The sequence below is a fragment of the Scyliorhinus canicula genome, chromosome 19 (genome assembly GCF_902713615.1).
Source record: "Scyliorhinus canicula chromosome 19, sScyCan1.1, whole genome shotgun sequence".
Taxonomy (NCBI): Eukaryota; Metazoa; Chordata; class Chondrichthyes; order Carcharhiniformes; family Scyliorhinidae; genus Scyliorhinus; species Scyliorhinus canicula.
In genome coordinates this window covers 83,115,993-83,134,822 of record NC_052164.1, presented here as the reverse complement: position 1 = coordinate 83,134,822, position 18,830 = coordinate 83,115,993, and the positions used below count along the sequence as shown (strand labels likewise).

General features: G+C 43.0%; 1 protein-coding gene across 1 annotated transcript in view; it reads right to left on the bottom strand.

Moving 5' to 3' along the window:
- Positions 1 to 18,433, bottom strand: part of jam3b (junctional adhesion molecule 3b) — a 79,591-nt gene extending 61,158 nt beyond the window's left edge. The window contains exon 1 of the mRNA XM_038778975.1: positions 18,348 to 18,433. Within this exon, the coding sequence (XP_038634903.1) occupies positions 18,348 to 18,405 (58 nt within the window). The 5' untranslated portion in view covers positions 18,406 to 18,433. The remainder of the gene's footprint in view (positions 1 to 18,347) is intronic.
- Between the last annotated feature and the right edge of the window lie 397 nt (positions 18,434 to 18,830).

The following is an 18,830-nucleotide window of genomic DNA, read 5'->3' as shown; positions in this document are numbered from 1 at the left end:
GAAATACAAATGAGAAAGATCTAACAACTGCCCTTGACATCATGGCAGCAATTGACCAAGTATCAAGGAATGCTAACAAAATTGAAATCAATGGCACCCAGTGACCCTCCAGTGGCTGGAATCATAACTTCTTATTATTGCCACAATGAAAGATGGCTTTGGCTGTTGAAGGCTAAATCACCTCAACACCAGGACATTGCTGCAGGAGATCCTCAGGGTAGTGTCCTAGGTTCAATTATCTCCAGCTACTTCAAGAACCTTTCCCTTGTCACAAGTGGGAATGTTCATTTTATAGTGGTCGTTATCTTTCAACATTCTGGAAAGGTTACTGCAGACTAGGAACTAGCAAGTGTAACCCCACTATTTAAGAAGGGAGGATGACAGGCCAGTTAAGCTTGACATTAGTAGCAGAGGAAATGCTCGTTATCTCTCAGGTTCTGGGCACTTGGAAATTATATGATCGGGCAGAGTCGACAAGGAATTGTGAAAGGAAAATCATGTTGATAAACAAACCTGTTTTGAGGTTGGTACTAGTAGCAGAAAAGGCAAACCAATGAGGAGGTGTATTTGGATTTTCAGAAGGCTTTTGATAAGGTGCCACACAGGTGGTTAAACAAAATGGGGTCGGGGGCAATATACCGCAATGAATTGTGAATTAGTTAACCGACAGAACACAAAGTAATAATAAATGGGTTGTTCCCAGGATGGCAGGCAGTTACTAGTGGTTGGTTCAGGTCTGGAATACACTATCTGGAAGTGTGATGGAGACAGGTTCAATCAAGGCAGTCAAAAGGGCATTACATGATTATTGGACTAGAAACAATGTGAAAGGGTACAAGGGACAGGCAGGAGAATGGAACTAAGTCATAATACTCATTTGGAGAGCAAATACGGAATGGCCTCCTTCTGTGATTTTGAGAGTACCACAAGGATCAGTACTGGGGCCACAGTTCTTTACAACCTATATAAATGATTTTGATGTGGGGACCAAGTGTGTAATATTTCCAAATTTGCTGATGGCACAAAACTAGGTAGGAATGCAAATTGTGAGGACGATACAAGGAGGCTGCAAATGGACTTGGGCAGGCTAAGCGAATGGGCAAGAACATGGCAGATGGAATACGCGGTAAGTATTCACTTTGGTAGAAAAACAGATCGGCAGGATATTTCTTAAATGGAGGGGTTGGGAAGTGTTGATGTGCAATGGAGAAGGGGTTGGGACATGTTGATGTGCACAATTTCTATAACCACCTTCAATATGGGATGCAGCTCATCAGACCCAGGGATTCATCAACCTTCAATCAAATTATTTTTTTGTGTGTTAACTTTTTATTAATACTAATTCACTTCCTCATTTTCACAAGCCTCTTGGTTCCCTAGTATTTCAAGGAGATTTTCTGTATCTTCCTCAGTGACACAAATGATTGTTTACCAGAATTTCCCTATTCTCCATTATAAATTTTCCTGGCTCCACTTTTCTGGTCAATAGTCTTCTCTAACGAATACTTCACGGAAGTAATTCAAGTACATTAAATATTCTGTTTATCTTTAATTTCACACCCATTATTAAAATCAGAAGTCCTAAAAATCAACCCTACCGTGCTTTTATATTGGGAGAATATCTAGTTTATTTTCAGGTTCCTCATTTGTCCTCAGACTAACCAGCTCTCATCTTTTTTCAATACTCCTTACCCACATTTCCTTTATTCGTTTTAAGCAGTGCTAGCCTTCCTCGAGCTCAGATCACCTGCCCATTCAAACGGTCTATTTTAAAAGCTATGATATATCATCCATCAACTCCAATAGGCCATTCACCCTCACTAAATCTCCTCATATTTATCCATCTTTGATTGGCACCCCTTACACAAACATTCATTCCCCTCACCATCTCTGAACAGTGGCAGCAGTGTGTGCCATCTACAAAATGCAGTACAGAAACTCGCCAAGGTTCCTAAGGCAACATCCTCCAAACCCACAACCACTGTCATCTAGAAGGACAAGAGTAGCAGATACATGGGAACACCACAACCTGGAAGTACCCCTCCAAGTCACTCACCATCCTGACTTGAAAATACATCCCATTCCTGCATTATTGCTGGGCCAAAATCCTGGCACTCCCTTCCTACCAGCATTGTGGGTGTACCTACACACAGGGCTACAGCGATTCAAGGCAGCAGCTCCTGCCTTCTCAAGAACAATTAGGGGTGGGCAATAAATGCTGGCCTGGGCAGTGACACCCAATCCTGTAAAACGGAATTTAAAAAAAATCATGAGCCCAATTTGACAATATTAATTAAAAGTCACCCCTTCATTTCAATTAAAGACGAGAAAAATTACATTTCTTCCATTTATGATCTTTCTGACTTGGTAGAGATTGGAAATATATAATCAGGCTGAGCCATTTCTCTGCTTAAGGTGGCTTGGGACTTTATGGATTTAATATAGAATAGATTGGATTCTTCTCTACTGCCTCCTAAACAAGACTACAATATTCCATCTAGGAGGGTGCACAGTTGATGAGCGACAAACAGGACCAAACTCTTGGGGATTTCCACGCTTCAACTAAATTGTGTTGTTGGCTAATAAAATGACAACTCAAAAGAAATAAAGTAAGTTTCCAGAAATATTCCGTGTCTCAACTGAAGCTCCGATAGACAAAGATAATCTAATCAAATTATAGATGTTTGTTTGTTGTGTACAATTGAGATGGGACTGTTTCAAAAAAGAAAAAAAGCGGAAAATGCTATTTTATAATGAACTTGGTCTAACCTTTACTGGATGATGCATTCCTCCATTTTATTCTTAGCATGGAATACAAATATATAATTCCTTGCGTTACAAAGATGGTCACATTGAATTATCATTTACAATTCTCATTCTATATCCCACTTCGAAAGGGAAAGTATACAGATCAAAATAAATAGCAATTTTTACTTGAATGAAAACATTCGGAATGAGTAGCTTAAAATGATACAAGAGAATGTTTTTTTAAAAAATACATATTTTTACTGAAGTTTACATTTTTACACTGTACAGGAAATGACTGAAAAAGGAATAATTTTCAATTTACATGCTGTTCCTTTTTGGCGCCCCTCTCCCGCCTTCCCCCCCAGCTTTGTTCCTCCCATCCCCTTTTCTACTATTTTAGGGGCACTATCCTAAGCCCTCTCGTCTGCCGTAGATTATTTGTCGCTAGTTTTGTGTGTGGTGTGTGTGGTGTGTGTGGTGTGTGGTGTGTGTGTGTGTGTGTGTGGGGGGGGGGGGGGGCGGCGCTCTCTCTGGCCCCCGTGTCAGTCTCTCACTCGGCTTTCTGCCCTGGTGGTTCCCATGCACCCCATCCCCACTCTCCCCTTTCTAATCATTGTTCTAGATCCTGGAACAGTCTGATGAATTGCCCCCACGCTTTGTGGAAGCCATCATCCGGCCCTCGGATGGTGTATTTGATCTTCTCCAAATGGAGAAATTCCGCTAGAAAATTCCGCTAGGTCTGCCAGTCAGTCTGCAGCTGTGGATGGTGCTGATTGTCAGCCGAGCAGGATTCTCCGGCAGGCGGTTAGGGAAGCAAAGACAAGGGCGTTGGTCCTCTTCCTCATATGAAGCTCTGGCTGGTCCAAAACCTCAAAAGACCAGCACTCGGGCACGGCTCCACCGTCACAACTTTGGACATCGCCTTGAAGAAGTCTGTCCAAAATCCAACAGCCTGGGGCATGTCAAGAGCATGTGGACGAGGTTGGCTGGGCCTCCTGGCACCGTTGACTTTCGTGCTCCACCTCCGGGAAGAAGCTGCTCATTCAGGTTCTCGTCAGGTGTGCTGTGTGTACCACTTTAAACTGTATGAGGCTTAGCCTTGCGCAGGAGGCCCTTCTTAGTGCTTTACTCCAGAGTCGCCACCTTACTTCCCTTCCATCCCTAGTTCTTCCTCCCTCTTCTGCCTTGTCCTGTACATTGGGGATCTCACCCTTTTTAAAAGTAGGCCGTATATGTCCCAGCAGTTGCCGTTTTCCATACTGTTGCATCCAGTAGCTCCTCCAACGGTTCCAAGGAAGAGGAACCTTGCAGTACGTTCATCTTGATCGTCTGCACCCTACCCGCTAAAGGAAAGAGGGAGTGCATCCCATCTCTGCAGGTCCTTTTTAACATCCTCCACCAGACTGGTCAGATTCCACTTGTGGATCTGTGTCCAATCGTGGGTTATCTGGATCCCCAGGTAGAGGAATTTATTTTGGTCTATTTTAAATGGGAGACCTTCCAGCTCTGTCCCTCCTGCATTTGGGTTCACCGGGAAAACCCCAACCTTTACCCAGGTTGGGTTTGTAGCCTGAGAAGACCCCAAACACTTCCAGGAGCTTCATGATTTCTTTCATGCCTTTCGGCAGGTCATTGTATAGAGCAGCAGGTCATTGTATAGAGCAGCAGGTCATCCGCATAGAGTGAAACTCTTGTGCTCTCTGCCTCCTCTTCGGATACCCTTCCAGCCTCTCGCATCTCGCAGGGCGAACAGGAGCGGGGACAGCGGGCATCCTGGCTGGTGCCTCTGTGCAACTGGAAGTATTCAGAGTTGGTGGTATTGGCCTGAACACCACGTTGAAGGCGTTGTACAGGGGTTTCACCCATGAGCTGAACCCCGTTCCTCTCCAATACCTCGATGAGGTACTTCCATTCGACTGTCGAAGGCCTTTTCTGCGACCAGGGAGACGATTATCTCTGGCATACTTTGCCCAGAGTGGGTCAGTATCACATTCAGCAGCTGTCTGATGTTCGCAGTTAGTGGTCTACCCTTGACAAAGCCCATCTGGTCCTCAAGTGACCACTGCTAGTATGCAATTCTCCAGTCTCTTGGCCATGACTTTTGCGAGTATTTTCACATCTTGGTCAAGCAGCAAAGTGGGTCTATATGATCCACATTCTGCTGGGTCTTTGTCTTTTTTGGGTATAAAAAGTGATATAGTGGCCTGAGTTAGCGAATTGGAGGCAAGGTGCCCCTCGCTAGGAAGTCTGCGAACATCTCCCGCAACTGCAGGATACGAGCCAGTGCAAATTGTTGTCTGTTTCTGGAAGCACTGATTTCCCTACTTCAAAAGAAGTCAATACGAGTGTAGACCTTATGTACTGGTGAGATCAAAATTAATTCCTTCTCATCTAGGTGCAGGAACCACCATGGATCCACTGACCCTATTCCCAGTTCTCTAGTCATGCCCATCTTTTTCTCCATATAGGGGTTTGATCAGTCGGTCAATGGATCCTGTATGCAGTTAAAGTCTCTCTCCTCTTCCCCCCCCCCCCCCCCCCCCCTCCCTCCCCCCTATGATCAGTCGGTGTGTGTCAATGTTGGGGATTTCCACCAATTTATAAAATCTGTGTCGTCCCAGTTGGGCATGTACACATTTACCGGTGCCTCATTTAGGACACCGCTGACCATGACATACCTCCCCCTTGGTGCATAACTGTCTTTGTCACCATAAACACCATCCTCTTGCTCATCAAAATAGCTTCCCCCCCCCCCCCCCCCCCCCCCCCCCCCCCCCCGGTGGCAGGAATGGCAGGTCTATCCCACTCAGCGTTTCTTAACCCACAGTCGATTCTTCTCCCTCAGTTGCAACTCTTGGAGGAAAACTATGTCAGAGGGCAAAGACTCTGGATCTTTTCACTGGGACGTTAAGTTCTCCAACGTTCTATGTGATAATCCTGGTTTGGGTGGGGGTGGTGTGTTTCCCCCCCCCCCTCTCCCTCCTGCGGGATCAGTCATACTTACCTGGTGGATGTGCCCCTGCAGTCCAGGTTTCCTTTTGTTAGGGGGCACCCAACATGTCCACCAACTGTGTTTACGCCATGTGGGTGAGCCTCTGTACTCCAGGGGTTCCCTTTGTTCAGGGACCTTCCAAAATAGCGGCTTTCGACGCCATGTTGTTGCTTCAACCCAAACCATACCTGCTGAAGCCAATCTAAAACCCTTTTGTTCGCTCTAATTTGCGTCCCCCCCTCCCCTCCCTATTTATCCCAACATTCTCCTTTCCTGCCCCCGTGACTCTCTCTTCTCTCTTCCCCCCCCCCCCCTCCCCACCACCACCACACCAGATGCTCCCTTCCCGATGGGAGATGAGTCATGGCTCCCCCGTTGCCCCTTGCTTTCATACTTCCTAGCACTAGCTTTCTCCGCTGTGTGATGGTCCTCACCTCGGGACAGATCTTAGCCCTTCTGTATGCCCGACCAATTGATGTCCCCGTCTCCTCTTGCCTTCCATCCTGGGAGCTCTTACTAAAAGTGATGCTGTACTGACCCACACAAACATTGTTCATGTCCATTATTTTCCTTTCTCTCTCTGCATCTTCATCACTGCCTTGACTGCTTTTTGTCTAGGCCATTCGTTCGCACAACCTTATCCACCTCCCCTGGGGTGATAAAATAATGTTCCTTGTTTTGGAACGTCACCCAGAGCCTGGCTGGGAAAGCATCCCAAATTTTATTCAGTTTTTATATAGGGCTGTGTTTGGTTGAACTCAACCCTGCGCATTGTCAGGTCTGCCCCAATGTCTTGGTACACCCGTATTCTGTGTTCTTTCCAACACCTTTTCAAATTCCTGGATAGTCTTCCCAAGCTTCCGTCAATCGGCGTCTGCACGGCGACCAGCGTCTCAAGTCACCTTGATTGCCTCTCTCCTTGCGGTCAACCCCTTAGGTCAGGAATATCTTCCATCTCTAGGTGTGAGGAGAGGGGGACGGGCGTTGTCCAGGTCGTTGGACTCCCTATTGTGGGGGTGGCCAGGTAAGCCTCACCTGTGGGTCCGCCGACTCGATTACTCGCAGTTCCTGTGCTTTTCCCCCAGTTCTACTTTCTCTGCGGCCTCTTGAGCTCCCACTTGCTGGCATATTGCACCTTTCCTCTTCCTTTCCTGTTATGGTACGAATGAGTCCGAATTCTGGGGCTAAATTCAGACAAAATTGCCTATTTTATTGTGTTCTGATGTGCGACTGCTCAGCACTGTAGTGATATATGTATATGAAGGATTAATAACTACATCTTGGTGTAACAACCACTAGATGGCAACGCCAGGAAAAGATCTAATCATAGCGGATGCACTATCATGCTTCATAACGTCTGCAAGTGAACCGTTCGAGTTCATACAAGATGTTGAAGCTCAAGCCAAGCTATGTGCAGAAAATCTACGTGCCTCGGATGAAAAGATCAACCTAATCCGAGCAGAGACAAAGAAGGATGCTGCGCTGCAACGTCATTCACCATATCCATAACGGGTGGCGGAAAGGGCAGTGTCCTCAATTTAGAAACATTACGTACAAGCAGATTTGACGATTGTGGATGGACTACTTCTTCGACTCGACTGGATCGTCTTACCACTGTGTCTCAGATCAATGATACTTGATCAAATTCATGAGGGTCATCTCGGAATTGAGAAGTGCAATCGAAGGGCGAGACAAGCAGCAGACTGGCCAGGAATAAATCGAGACATAACTGACAGGGTTCTAGCGTGCGAGACATGCCAGAAGTATCACCCTGCTCAGTGCAAGGAGACTCTAAAGTAACATGAATAAGTCAAATCTCCTTGGGCCAAAGTTGGTACAGACCTATTTCACTCAAATGGTCATGATTACGTACTAATTATCGATTATTATTCCAACTATCCAGAGGTCATGAAGCTACCAGATCTAACATTCAAATCGGTCATAAAAGCCAGCAAAGAAACATTCGCGAGACATGGGATACCCACCACTGTCATGTCAGACAATGGACCATGTTTTGACAGCAACGAATGGGCCGGGTTTTCAAAACAATACAATGAAATGAAATGAAATTCGCTTATTGTCACAAGTAGGCTTCAAATGAAGTTACTGTGAAAAGCCCCTAGTTGCCACATTCCGGCACCTGTTCAGGGAGGCTAGAACGGGAATTGAACCGTGCTGCTGGCCTGCCTTGGTCTGCTTTCAAAGCCAGCGATTTAGCCCAGTGTGCTAAACCAGCCCCTTCAAACATGTGACATGAAGTCCACATTCCCAACAGTCCAACGGTAAAGTTGAAAAAGGTGTACACATAATAAAGCAACTCATCAATAAAGCTTTGGATTCTGCGTCAGACATCTCTCTTGCGTTTCTACTGAGCTACTCCTCAAGCAATTGGACTTTCACCGGCACAGCTGTTGATGAACCACGATCTGAGAACGACATTATCATCCATACAACTGCAAAATCCAGATAATCTGCCAGTGTTAAGGAAAATGGAATAGCAATGTACTCGTCAGCAAACATACTACGACGTGCATGCAACTCATTAACTCCAGATGACCATGTCAGAATTAAGGCACCTGATGAGGTTGGTCTGTTCCTGCCAGAATGATAAGAAAAGTATCACCACATTTGTACTTCGTTAAAACTGCTGAAGGAAACATTCTTCGTAGAAATCGACGAGCACTACAAAAAATTAGGCCACACAAATTTTTCCCGACTTACAACTAGATGAAACAATATTTCAGGACACTTTGACAAACTCTCAAAAGTTATGCTGACATGCATAAAACTGAAAAAGCATCATCACCTCCTCGTCAACTCAGAAAATCAACGAGAAGATGGAAAAAACCAAATAGACTTAACTTGTAAATATTTACACTACATTGTATGATCATTACTCCGTTTTGTTATACATTATTGTTATACATTTTTCCTTCAATATAGTACATACAGACATATAAAGGGTTAATGACTACATCTTAGTGTAACACAACCACTAGATGATAACACTAGATTCCTGTATAAAACATGAGAACTCAAAGGATCTTGGGTCTCTTTGAACCAGGAGTGACTAGACAGCAGAGTGTTCGAGAGAAAGATCACAGCATTGTTAGCACGTGTAGTTTAAAATAGTTGACACTTTATTACTAGTTTTAGTTTAGTTCTGGAGTGTGTAAACTCAATATTAATCAATTTGTTTTTCATTAAATCTATTTTGCTTTAAGTTGAAGATTGGTGGTTTCTTGAGAATCACATCATCAGACCATTCTGGATATATAAAGCAAAGAGTAAGAGTAATATAACAAGCAAATCTCCGTCACCAGAAGTCCTCAACAGACAATGTTTATCTCATATATATTCTGTACTCTAAACAGTATCAATATCCTGCTTTTCTTTAAGAATTAAACATGATTCATGCCATTAAATCCCACGGATTCATTTTTAAACTTTTTGGTTAGAAACATGCTATATTGTAATCTACAACAGACTACTTCTTACACGTCACAGAATTGTTACGGTGCAGGAGGCCGTTAGGCCCATCGTGTCAGCGTCAGCTCTCCAACTGAACAGCAATGTCCCAAGACATTTAATCAAGTTGACAAGTCATTTCCATTCTCAATAAATATACATTACAATTTGAGCAGTTTTTGTTTTGAACTAATTTTATTTTCCCTTAATTGCTTTAATAGCTATAAAAATTATTAAATTTGTACGTCAAAGTTAAAGTTTACTGAAGTTAACTGAGTTATTTTAAAAAGTATATCTGAAAATCTATAAAGGGTTGATAAATCACATTTACCAACATTCAGAACTGTGCAACTTACATTATTTTTCCCAGTTCACATTTCAAACGGAATAAAATTTATTATCATTTTGAGTTAAATTGATTACCAGTGGTCAAATAATAAATTCTCATCTGTCAGGTCAAGCGTTTACAAGTTAGGCAAGATATGCAAACCAGGAAAATGTGAAACTACAACTTCAGCATTGTGATTAAGGTCAAGGAAACACTGACTGCACTGGGACTTGTTTTGTTACACTATTGGCTTGCAGTCTTGCTTTGGAAGCAAAGTACAAATTTGCAAAGTATCTAATTTGTGTGCATAGCTGAAGAGTAAGTGATATAGTTTATTAAGTGCAACCCAGCTCACAATTTATTCCAATTGCCAAATAGAAAATACAATATGACCATCTTTGGAATGGAACCAAAAGACTTACTTGTCATGGCAACACAAAAAGGTCATACAATTTCCAGGCTTTGAAAAGTTGCAGGCTTTTATTCATACTTGCAGGCTTTTTTTTTTTAATACTTGCTAAAATTGTATTTCATGTTAGCATAGGCAAGAAAATTCCCTACAGAGGGAAATCTCTTTTCAGTTGGACAATTATATCACCGTTGCTTACCCATTACCTTACAAGAAGTACTGGCACTGTTTGAAGCACATCCCACTGGAAGATGATAGCAGGCAGCAGAAACACAAACTGAAGTAATGCCATACCCCAAATTTCTTTAAAGTTAACGAAACTAAAACTTTATTAAAAACCAGCATTTCGCAGAGCAGCCGTTTTGCTGACCGCTGCCAGTGGAGGCTTCTGAGTGCATCTACAGCAGGGCAGATGTTTGGTACCAGGCCTTCAGACATGGATACTCAATTAAAACCTTCTCAGTTTTGCACCTATGATAACCCACATGAGACCTACAGGAATGGGCCATTTAACCTCCATGTGAGCCTTAAATATGAGCTTCCCCATAGAGGGGAGGGGGCCCATCAGCAGAGTAAATGGATTCTAAAAGCTTGCCCAGATGAGAGCAGAGTATGTGTAGTCCCGGCTGGGCCTAAAGTGTACAATGCAAACAGTTTACTTTGTGTTAAATCAGTTTTCTTTACACCTCTCATTTGGACTCCTCTGTGGCCACTAAAAGACCTACTGGAAATTACATTTTTATATATCATCAGTCTTCTGCAGGGTGTCCCAGTTGTAATCCCACTCATTACCTTCTCAGGACCTGATATTAAGCTATATAAACAAGTTAATGTTCTTGTAACTGCGCAAGTTCTGACTACTTGTGTTAGTTGGCTATTGTTGAAAGATGAAAACAAATATGCTCTGTGGACAATGTGTTCTAAAAGTACCTAGTATTTAAGTTTGCGTTTTTCAGGATCTCTTTCATGATTAAACAAGGTAAGAAGTCTTACAACACCAGGTTAAAGTCCAACAGGTTTGTTTCAAACACGAGCTTTCGGAGCACGGCTCCTTCTTCAGGTGAATGGAAAGGCTTGTTCCAGAAATGTTTATATAGACACAGTCAGAGATGCCCCGGAATGCGAGCACCTGCAGGCAATCAAATCATCAAAGATGCAGAGAGAGAGGTAACTCCAGGTTAAAGAGGTGTGAATTGTCCCAAGCCAGTTCAGTCGGTAGGCCTCTGCAAGTCCAGGCTTGTTGGTGGGGGCCGAATGTAATGCGACATGAATCCCAGATCCCGGTTGAGTCCGCATTCATGCGTGCGGAACTTAGCTATAAGTTTTTGCTCAGCAATTTTGCGTTGTCGCGTCTCCTGAAGGCCTCCTTGTAGAATGCTGACCCGGAGATCAGAGGCTGAATGTCCTTGACTGCTGAAGTGTTCCCCAACTGGAAGGGAACAGTCCTGCCTGTTGATAGTCGCACGATGCCCGTTTATTCGTTGTCGCAGTGTCTGCATGGTCTCGCCAATGTACCACGCTTCGGGACATCCTTTCCTGCAGCGTATGAGGTAGACTACATTGGTCGAGTCGCACGAGTATGCGCCGCGTACCTGGTGGGTGGTGTTTCCACGTGTAATGGTGGTGTCCATGTCGATGATCTGGCATGTCTTGCAGAGATTACCCTGGCAGGGTTTTGTGGTGTTGTGGTTGCTGTTCTGAAGGCTGGGTAATTTGCTGCAAACAATGGTTTGTTTGAGGTTGCGCGGTTGTTTGAAGGCCAGTAGTGGGGGTGTGGGGATGACCTTGGCAAGATGTCCATCCTCGCTGATGATGTGTTGGAGGCTGCCAACTACGACATCTTCTTCGCAGCCTCCAACACATCATCAGCGAGGATGGACATCTTGCCAAGGTCATCCCCACACCCCCACTACTGGCCTTCAAACAACCGCGCAACCTCAAACAAACCATTGTTTGCAGCAAATTACCCAGCCTTCAGAACAGCAACCACAACACCACAAAACCCTGCCAGGGTAATCTCTGCAAGACATGCCAGATCATCGACATGGACACCACCATTACACGTGGAAACACCACCCACCAGGTACGCGGCGCATACTCGTGCGACTCGACCAATGTAGTCTACCTCATACGCTGCAGGAAAGGATGTCCCGAAGCGTGGTACATTGGCGAGACCATGCAGACACTGCGACAACGAATAAACGGGCATCGTGCGACTATCAACAGGCAGGACTGTTCCCTTCCAGTTGGGGAACACTTCAGCAGTCAAGGACATTCAGCCTCTGATCTCCGGGTCAGCATTCTACAAGGAGGCCTTCAGGAGACGCGACAACGCAAAATTGCTGAGCAAAAACTTATAGCTAAGTTCCGCACGCATGAATGCGGACTCAACCGGGATCTGGGATTCATGTCGCATTACATTCGGCCCCCACCAACAAGCCTGGACTTGCAGAGGCCTACCGACTGAACTGGCTTGGGACAATTCACACCTCTTTAACCTGGAGTTACCTCTCTCTCTGCATCTTTGATGATTTGATTGCCTGCAGGTGCTCGCATTCCGGGGCATCTCTGACTGTGTCTATATAAACATTTCTGGAACAAGCCTTTCCATTCACCTGAAGAAGGAGCCGTGCTCCGAAAGCTCGTGTTTGAAACAAACCTGTTGGACTTTAACCTGGTGTTGTAAGACTTCTTACTGTGCTCACCCCAGTCCAACGCCGGCATCTCCACATCATGATTAAACAAATCTGCACGTTTCCTCAATATTAGAATTTTCGGGGCCTCCATAATTTCTCTTGCTTCATTCCTCATTAATGACAACATGAAGCGATCATCCAACAACATCCAACTTTTTGTTGATGATTATACTATAAATTTCAATTGAGTGACAAAGCTCTCAGTGAAATAACAATGACAGTTGACTCTTATCCATGTCTTCTTAGCAGAATGAACCAAATTTAATTTTGACAGCTCCATCATTAGCCTGTACCATGATGAGTAAAGCCCTATAGTTTATGATCTTAAACAGAGCTCCTCTTGAAACTTGATTCCTCCCCCGACAAACACCTATTCCCTCCCTTCACTAAAGGTCAGTTTTGAAAAAGACAAATCAGTCCCCTCTCTGGAAAGGTCCTTGCTTATCTTTCACAGAAATAAAAAGGTTAAGTAAGCTGGTTAGTCAATACCTTAGAATGAGCTGGTGCTAAAATTGGATAGGATAAAAGTCAAACATAATGAATGACTAGTGTAAACCTACCTAATAATACTACAACGAGAAAACCATTTTAGCACCTCAAGATGTATTAACATCCAAAACAAATTAGCCATATTTTCTAGGAATCTATATAATGAAATGAAGTAGTGTGTTTGGTTCCCTCACACAATTAATTTTTAGCATCCAAGTTGGAAGGTAGGTGGAAGGTGTACACATCTAGTTCTGTTTCTTGCTTTTGTACAAGCCGTTATTGATCAAAACAAAACCTGGCCTGTTGAGGGGTTAGCAGCATGATCGCAGTGTTGTACTATGAACAAAGACTACTTATTCAAAACAAACTCACAAGCAGCTATATAACCAGCCTCAGTAAAATATTGAAGCGGTGCACAATTTCCCTCCATCCTGCACTGAAAAGAAATAATTTTTTTTTTTTTTTTTTAGTCACAATGAGGTCTATGTATAGAATGATTAAATCAAAACAGCAAATAGTTAACTTTTTTCCTTCTAGGTTCACCTCCCCTCCATGTCACCTTGTCAAAATATAAAGCGTTCAAATTTTGGCACCATGTTCCCTCGGGTGTAAATGCACGAACAGTCTCAAATGAACACATCTGAGTATTGCAATTCATGCAAAAATAAAGACCATTTGGAGCATGGGTATTTTTTTTCTTTGCTACAGAAACACAAAATAAATAATACAGGTAACATGCTTTGGCCTGAAGTGATATTCAATTACATGCTGCAAAACAGATTCTGGAATGTTCCATTTCTTATTCTATGCTTTTTGTTCTAATAATTTTTATTATTATTGTCACAAGTAGGCTTACATTAACACTGCAATGAAGTTACTGTGAAAATCCCTTCGTCATCACACTCTGGCGCCTGTTCGTTACACTGAGGGAGAATTCAGCGCGTCCAATTCACCTAACAGCACGTCTTTCGGGACTTGTGGGAGGAAACCGGAGCACGCGGAGGAAACCCACACAGACACAGGGAGAACATGCAGGCTCCGCACAGTGACCCAAGCCGGTAATTGAACCGGGGACCCTGGGGCGCTGTGAAGCAACAAGTGCTTAAATGATCATGCACAAATGATCAAATCTAAATTTTACCAAGCATGGATTCTGATATAATGAACATTTATACAATATTCACTGCGCAGCTTATTTGAAAAATATCTTACCAGGGTGAAAGACTAGAATTAGTATTTTACACAAATAAGAATAACTAAACGCACCATTGCTGCAACTTTCGGGGCATTTGATAACATGGGCTCACAAGCCAGACACTATTGGCTGCAGGACTGTCTTTCTCCCGGAGGGTGACCTCACTGCCCAGCATCTTTTCATTTCACCTGTACGAACCACCATCAACTAGTAGATAAATTTCAAATGTGACACATTTCTGGTGAGATATGTTGCTCCTGGCTTCACTATGGAGGCAGTAGGAGACTGAGCTAATAATGCACTGCAACCCCAGCCCTTGCTTATACATTACAATCACTCAAGACATGCAAGATTGGTTTTCTACAACTATGATGAAATTTTCCTTCTACCCAAGGCTGTTGTGAGGAATCCAAAAAAGGGCCTGTTCGCATGGTACAATGCCAACTTGATTAGGCATGCATAGCTTTGTATTACCAACCACATAATAAGTAAATAACTCCGCAAAGCAGGGCAAAGCCTAAAGATAGAAATTGCCGGCCATGCCCCAGCCATAAACCACTAATTCACATTGTTCTGTCATACTCCATTCATTTTTGAACATGAACACACCGAGAAGAATAGAGAAACATCACTCATCTAGTGCTACTACTCAAGAGCATAGATAATTAAAATCAACACCCGAAAACCACTTTTATATTGCTGTTTACCCTTGGTGAAAAGTAGTAGTAACTTTAGATAAACATTAAAATTACAAATGGAGATTTGAAGGAGGAAGTCATATTTAGATATACAGTAGATTGTTACAATCCAAGCTGATCTAAGAACTGGACTGGAATATCCCAGAATGGAACCCTCGCTCAAAGACTAACTTTTTAAAAATAAGATACGGAGGAACAGTCACAGGACTACTAATTAGTTTCATAAAGAAAAAACAAATTAAACATGGGAAAATTAGATTATAACACAACACTCCTTTACTCCGCCCCCCCCTTTCCCTCCCCCCCCCCCCCTTTCCTTAGCTTCACAACTACACACGGATTTTAAGGTTAACACAGATGACAAAGCATAACTTATGCTATAATGGTCTCATTAACACAAAGTCCCTTTTAGGCCCACAGATTGGCTGTGATCAAATACGCACACTCTGCTCTGACCCCAAGTTAGTGCCTGTGGACACAAAGTCCCTTATAGGCACACTGATTGGATTGGCTGTGGTCAAATACGCACACTCCACTCTGAACCTAAGTTAGTGCCTGTGGATTCCCCCCCCCCCCTCTCTCTGGGTACCGCAATTACCCCTTCAACTCCGAATACTTTGGTTTACTCTTCCTTGAATTCTTCTGAACCATATCTTGATCTCCGCTCACAACTCCAGACCTCTTGGACGCTTCTCTTCACTTCTCTAGTTTCCTTAACTAGCTGTACTTTAGAATTCTAGCATCTCCATAGTCTGACTGTTCTTTTAATAGGGCTGAGATAGATGCTCAGTCTTAAGCATCCAAAACCAACTGCTTCTAGCAGATCTGCGAGAGCTGCCTTCTCTCGCTGACCATTTTCAATTGCAATCAAATTAGCTAAACTAAAACTTAAAAGCTTCTCTACCTTACAAGGCCCCAGTTGCTAAACAAGCATTGCTGGTTTATTTGTTCTTCATGCCACAGCCCTCAGCACAACAGAACTACAGTTGGAACTTAGCCAACCTCCATATATACACAAGCATCCCAACTATTGGTTTTACCCTTCCAGGCAAAAAAAAAAAACACTTTAAATTAAACACACTGTAAATCATACTTCATTCCTATTGGTTACCAACAAAAATTTAATTCCCTTAAAACTACCTTTGTTTTCCTAACAATGTTGAAAACTCAAAGTCCTGAAGAAAATATCAGAACTTCATTCAATTGAGTAAAGACCAATTAAACACATTGCGACCATCAGTGGGGAAAGAAAGAGTATTAAAATCTAGAGCTTCCTGGGTAGTTTAAAAAACAGAAAAGGTGTATGATAATGTCAGGTTCAGATATTTTATTAAGTTTAAATTCCATCACCTGACGTAGTGGGATTCAAACCCGGTTCCCCAGATTATTATCTTGCGTCACTGGATTAGTAGTCCAGCAACAAGACAACTATGCCACCACCTCCCTGGCGTACTACAGTATACTCAAGCAGAGCAAATAATGCAGAGGAGAACATAGGAGTGAATGAGAGGGGCAAAGGCAGTTATTATAACAGGTTACCAGTTAATATAAAACAGATATATTTAATAATATGAAGAATTAAACAATACTCAATATTCTAATTTGCTGCAGAGTGTAGTCTCATACCATGTATTTAATATTCGGTATAAATCAAGTGCAGTGTAACATTTTGTTTACAATATAACAGATGCACTTTTATATGCATCTTGTGTAACTACCCAAGCCCAATTTAAGTATTTAGGTAATAGGGATTCTTTTCATTTGAGAAATGGTTGCAAAAGGTCTATGTCTGTATCAGCACCCAGATCCTTGTATGGTTCTCTCCTAAACAAGGCTGCTATACCAGCGAGACAGGGGTCGAGCAACAGAAACATTGCCCAAAATTTGGACCAGTAATTACACCTTTAATGTTACTAGAAAATTACTGTAAAATGCCAGTAACTACTCCTAGAAACAACATTAGACAATGCAATTGATTATCACAACCATAGAAATCCCTCAGCATACTTAAAAGGTTGATTTTAGAATTGTACTATAAACTCCAAACACCACATAATGCTCCACTCTGTACTGCAAACACCTTTTTACAAGTGAAGTTTAGCCTTTTTTTCCCTCTTAAGTTTACCTCCTTACATTTACATTATGATTGAGGTGCATTTTATTAGATTTGTTACTGCATAAAACTTTCATATTGCAGTATATTTGAGTGGCTTATTCACTCATGGGGAAATTTAGATCGACGGACATATCTTTATCCATAACAAAGGTTTTGCACAAGATCTTATTGCAACCAATACAAAATGCTGCAGGTTGCAGGACATCAGACAAGTTCAGCAAGTCAGACAGCATCATGTGGAGCGAGAAACAGATAACTCTTTGGGTAGGTAACCTTTCATCAGGAACATTCTCCATTTTCTCACTCCGTAGATGCTCGGTTTCCATCTTACTTCAGCCAGTTGTTAGAAGGAATGTGATTTTGGCCAATGTCCCAAAACAATCCAGAATGAGTGGTGAAACAATTAAACGCTGTGATAAAATTACAATACATATTTCACCAGTGAAATCTAATGGCAACTTAATAGTGTTACTAAAATGTTCAGAAAGGGGTTTTTTGGTGGGTGGGAAAAAGGAGTTAGTGAATAATTTGGCATGCATTTTGTTTGAGGCTGCAAAGAGCACATTTTGTGAGGGCTGATCACATCCAAGTCAGGAATTAAAACCCAGAGCAAAAGTCAACAACAGTATCCATACTTAGAAAACACAAATAGTTAATGACCCACTCAGGGGGAAACAAGTTAACTTATTTAGAATGCCTTCCTTGAAGCAGGCATCTTGCAACATTTGTACTGGAAGACATCCAGATGGTGCTTACTCCCAAAAAAAATCCGTCCATTGAATTTGAAACAATTATAACTATGTGAAAAACAAATAAAATGTTTTAAAAGTGGCGAAATGAGACATGCACACGCTCAACTTTCAACACTTCATTCTCATTTCCCCCACACCCTCAGTAGGATTTTTAAAACGTTAGGAAACTGCTTCTTGGTCCAGGTTCGCCCAGAAGGAAGATTTTCTTGGAGAAGCATCTCAGTCAAAGAGTTTGAGGTATTTTCAGCCGAGATTTTAAAGGAAAACCTGTTGAGGGGCAAAACTAACGGAACGGAGAAATGTGCAGCTCGGTCGCCAGGACCGTGAGATGACTTAAAATCTAACACACACGATGATTTAAAAAAACTTTCAAAGTACAAATCCTGTAAAAGATGCGGGTGGGAATTCAAGATCTGAGGATACGGAGCGTTGTTCGCCCCGGTGCCTGGTACTTACTCTCCGCCAGGAGGAGGACAACTCCAAGAAGCATCGACGCCCAGTGCACTCCCGCCATCTTGAATGCCGCTGCTCGGGGGCGGAGAGCGCGCCTGCGCGGAGACCGCAGCTTGGTCACCAGGATGCAGTAACCCTGAGCGACCGCGCCAGGGCAACAGGGCACCATGGCAACGGAGCACCAGAGGAGGATGGATGGATGCTGCCCGCCTTCCCCACAGGCCAGGTAAGTGCAGGGAGAGGTGGACCCGCTTCATCAAAGGCCAGAACAGATTTCGATTTTTGTTTCTAACGTTATTCTTAAATTTGCTGCACGGTTGTGCCCCTTGAAGGAGGGACGTGAAGCGTTTGCTGCCAGTTTTATACCAACTATGATTGACAGGTGTTATCAATTTCATAAAGTATAAGCGCCGTTAATAAAGTACTGTATTAAACTGTATAATATCCATGCCATCACTGAGACCATCTATTTCCTCCTCCGTAACA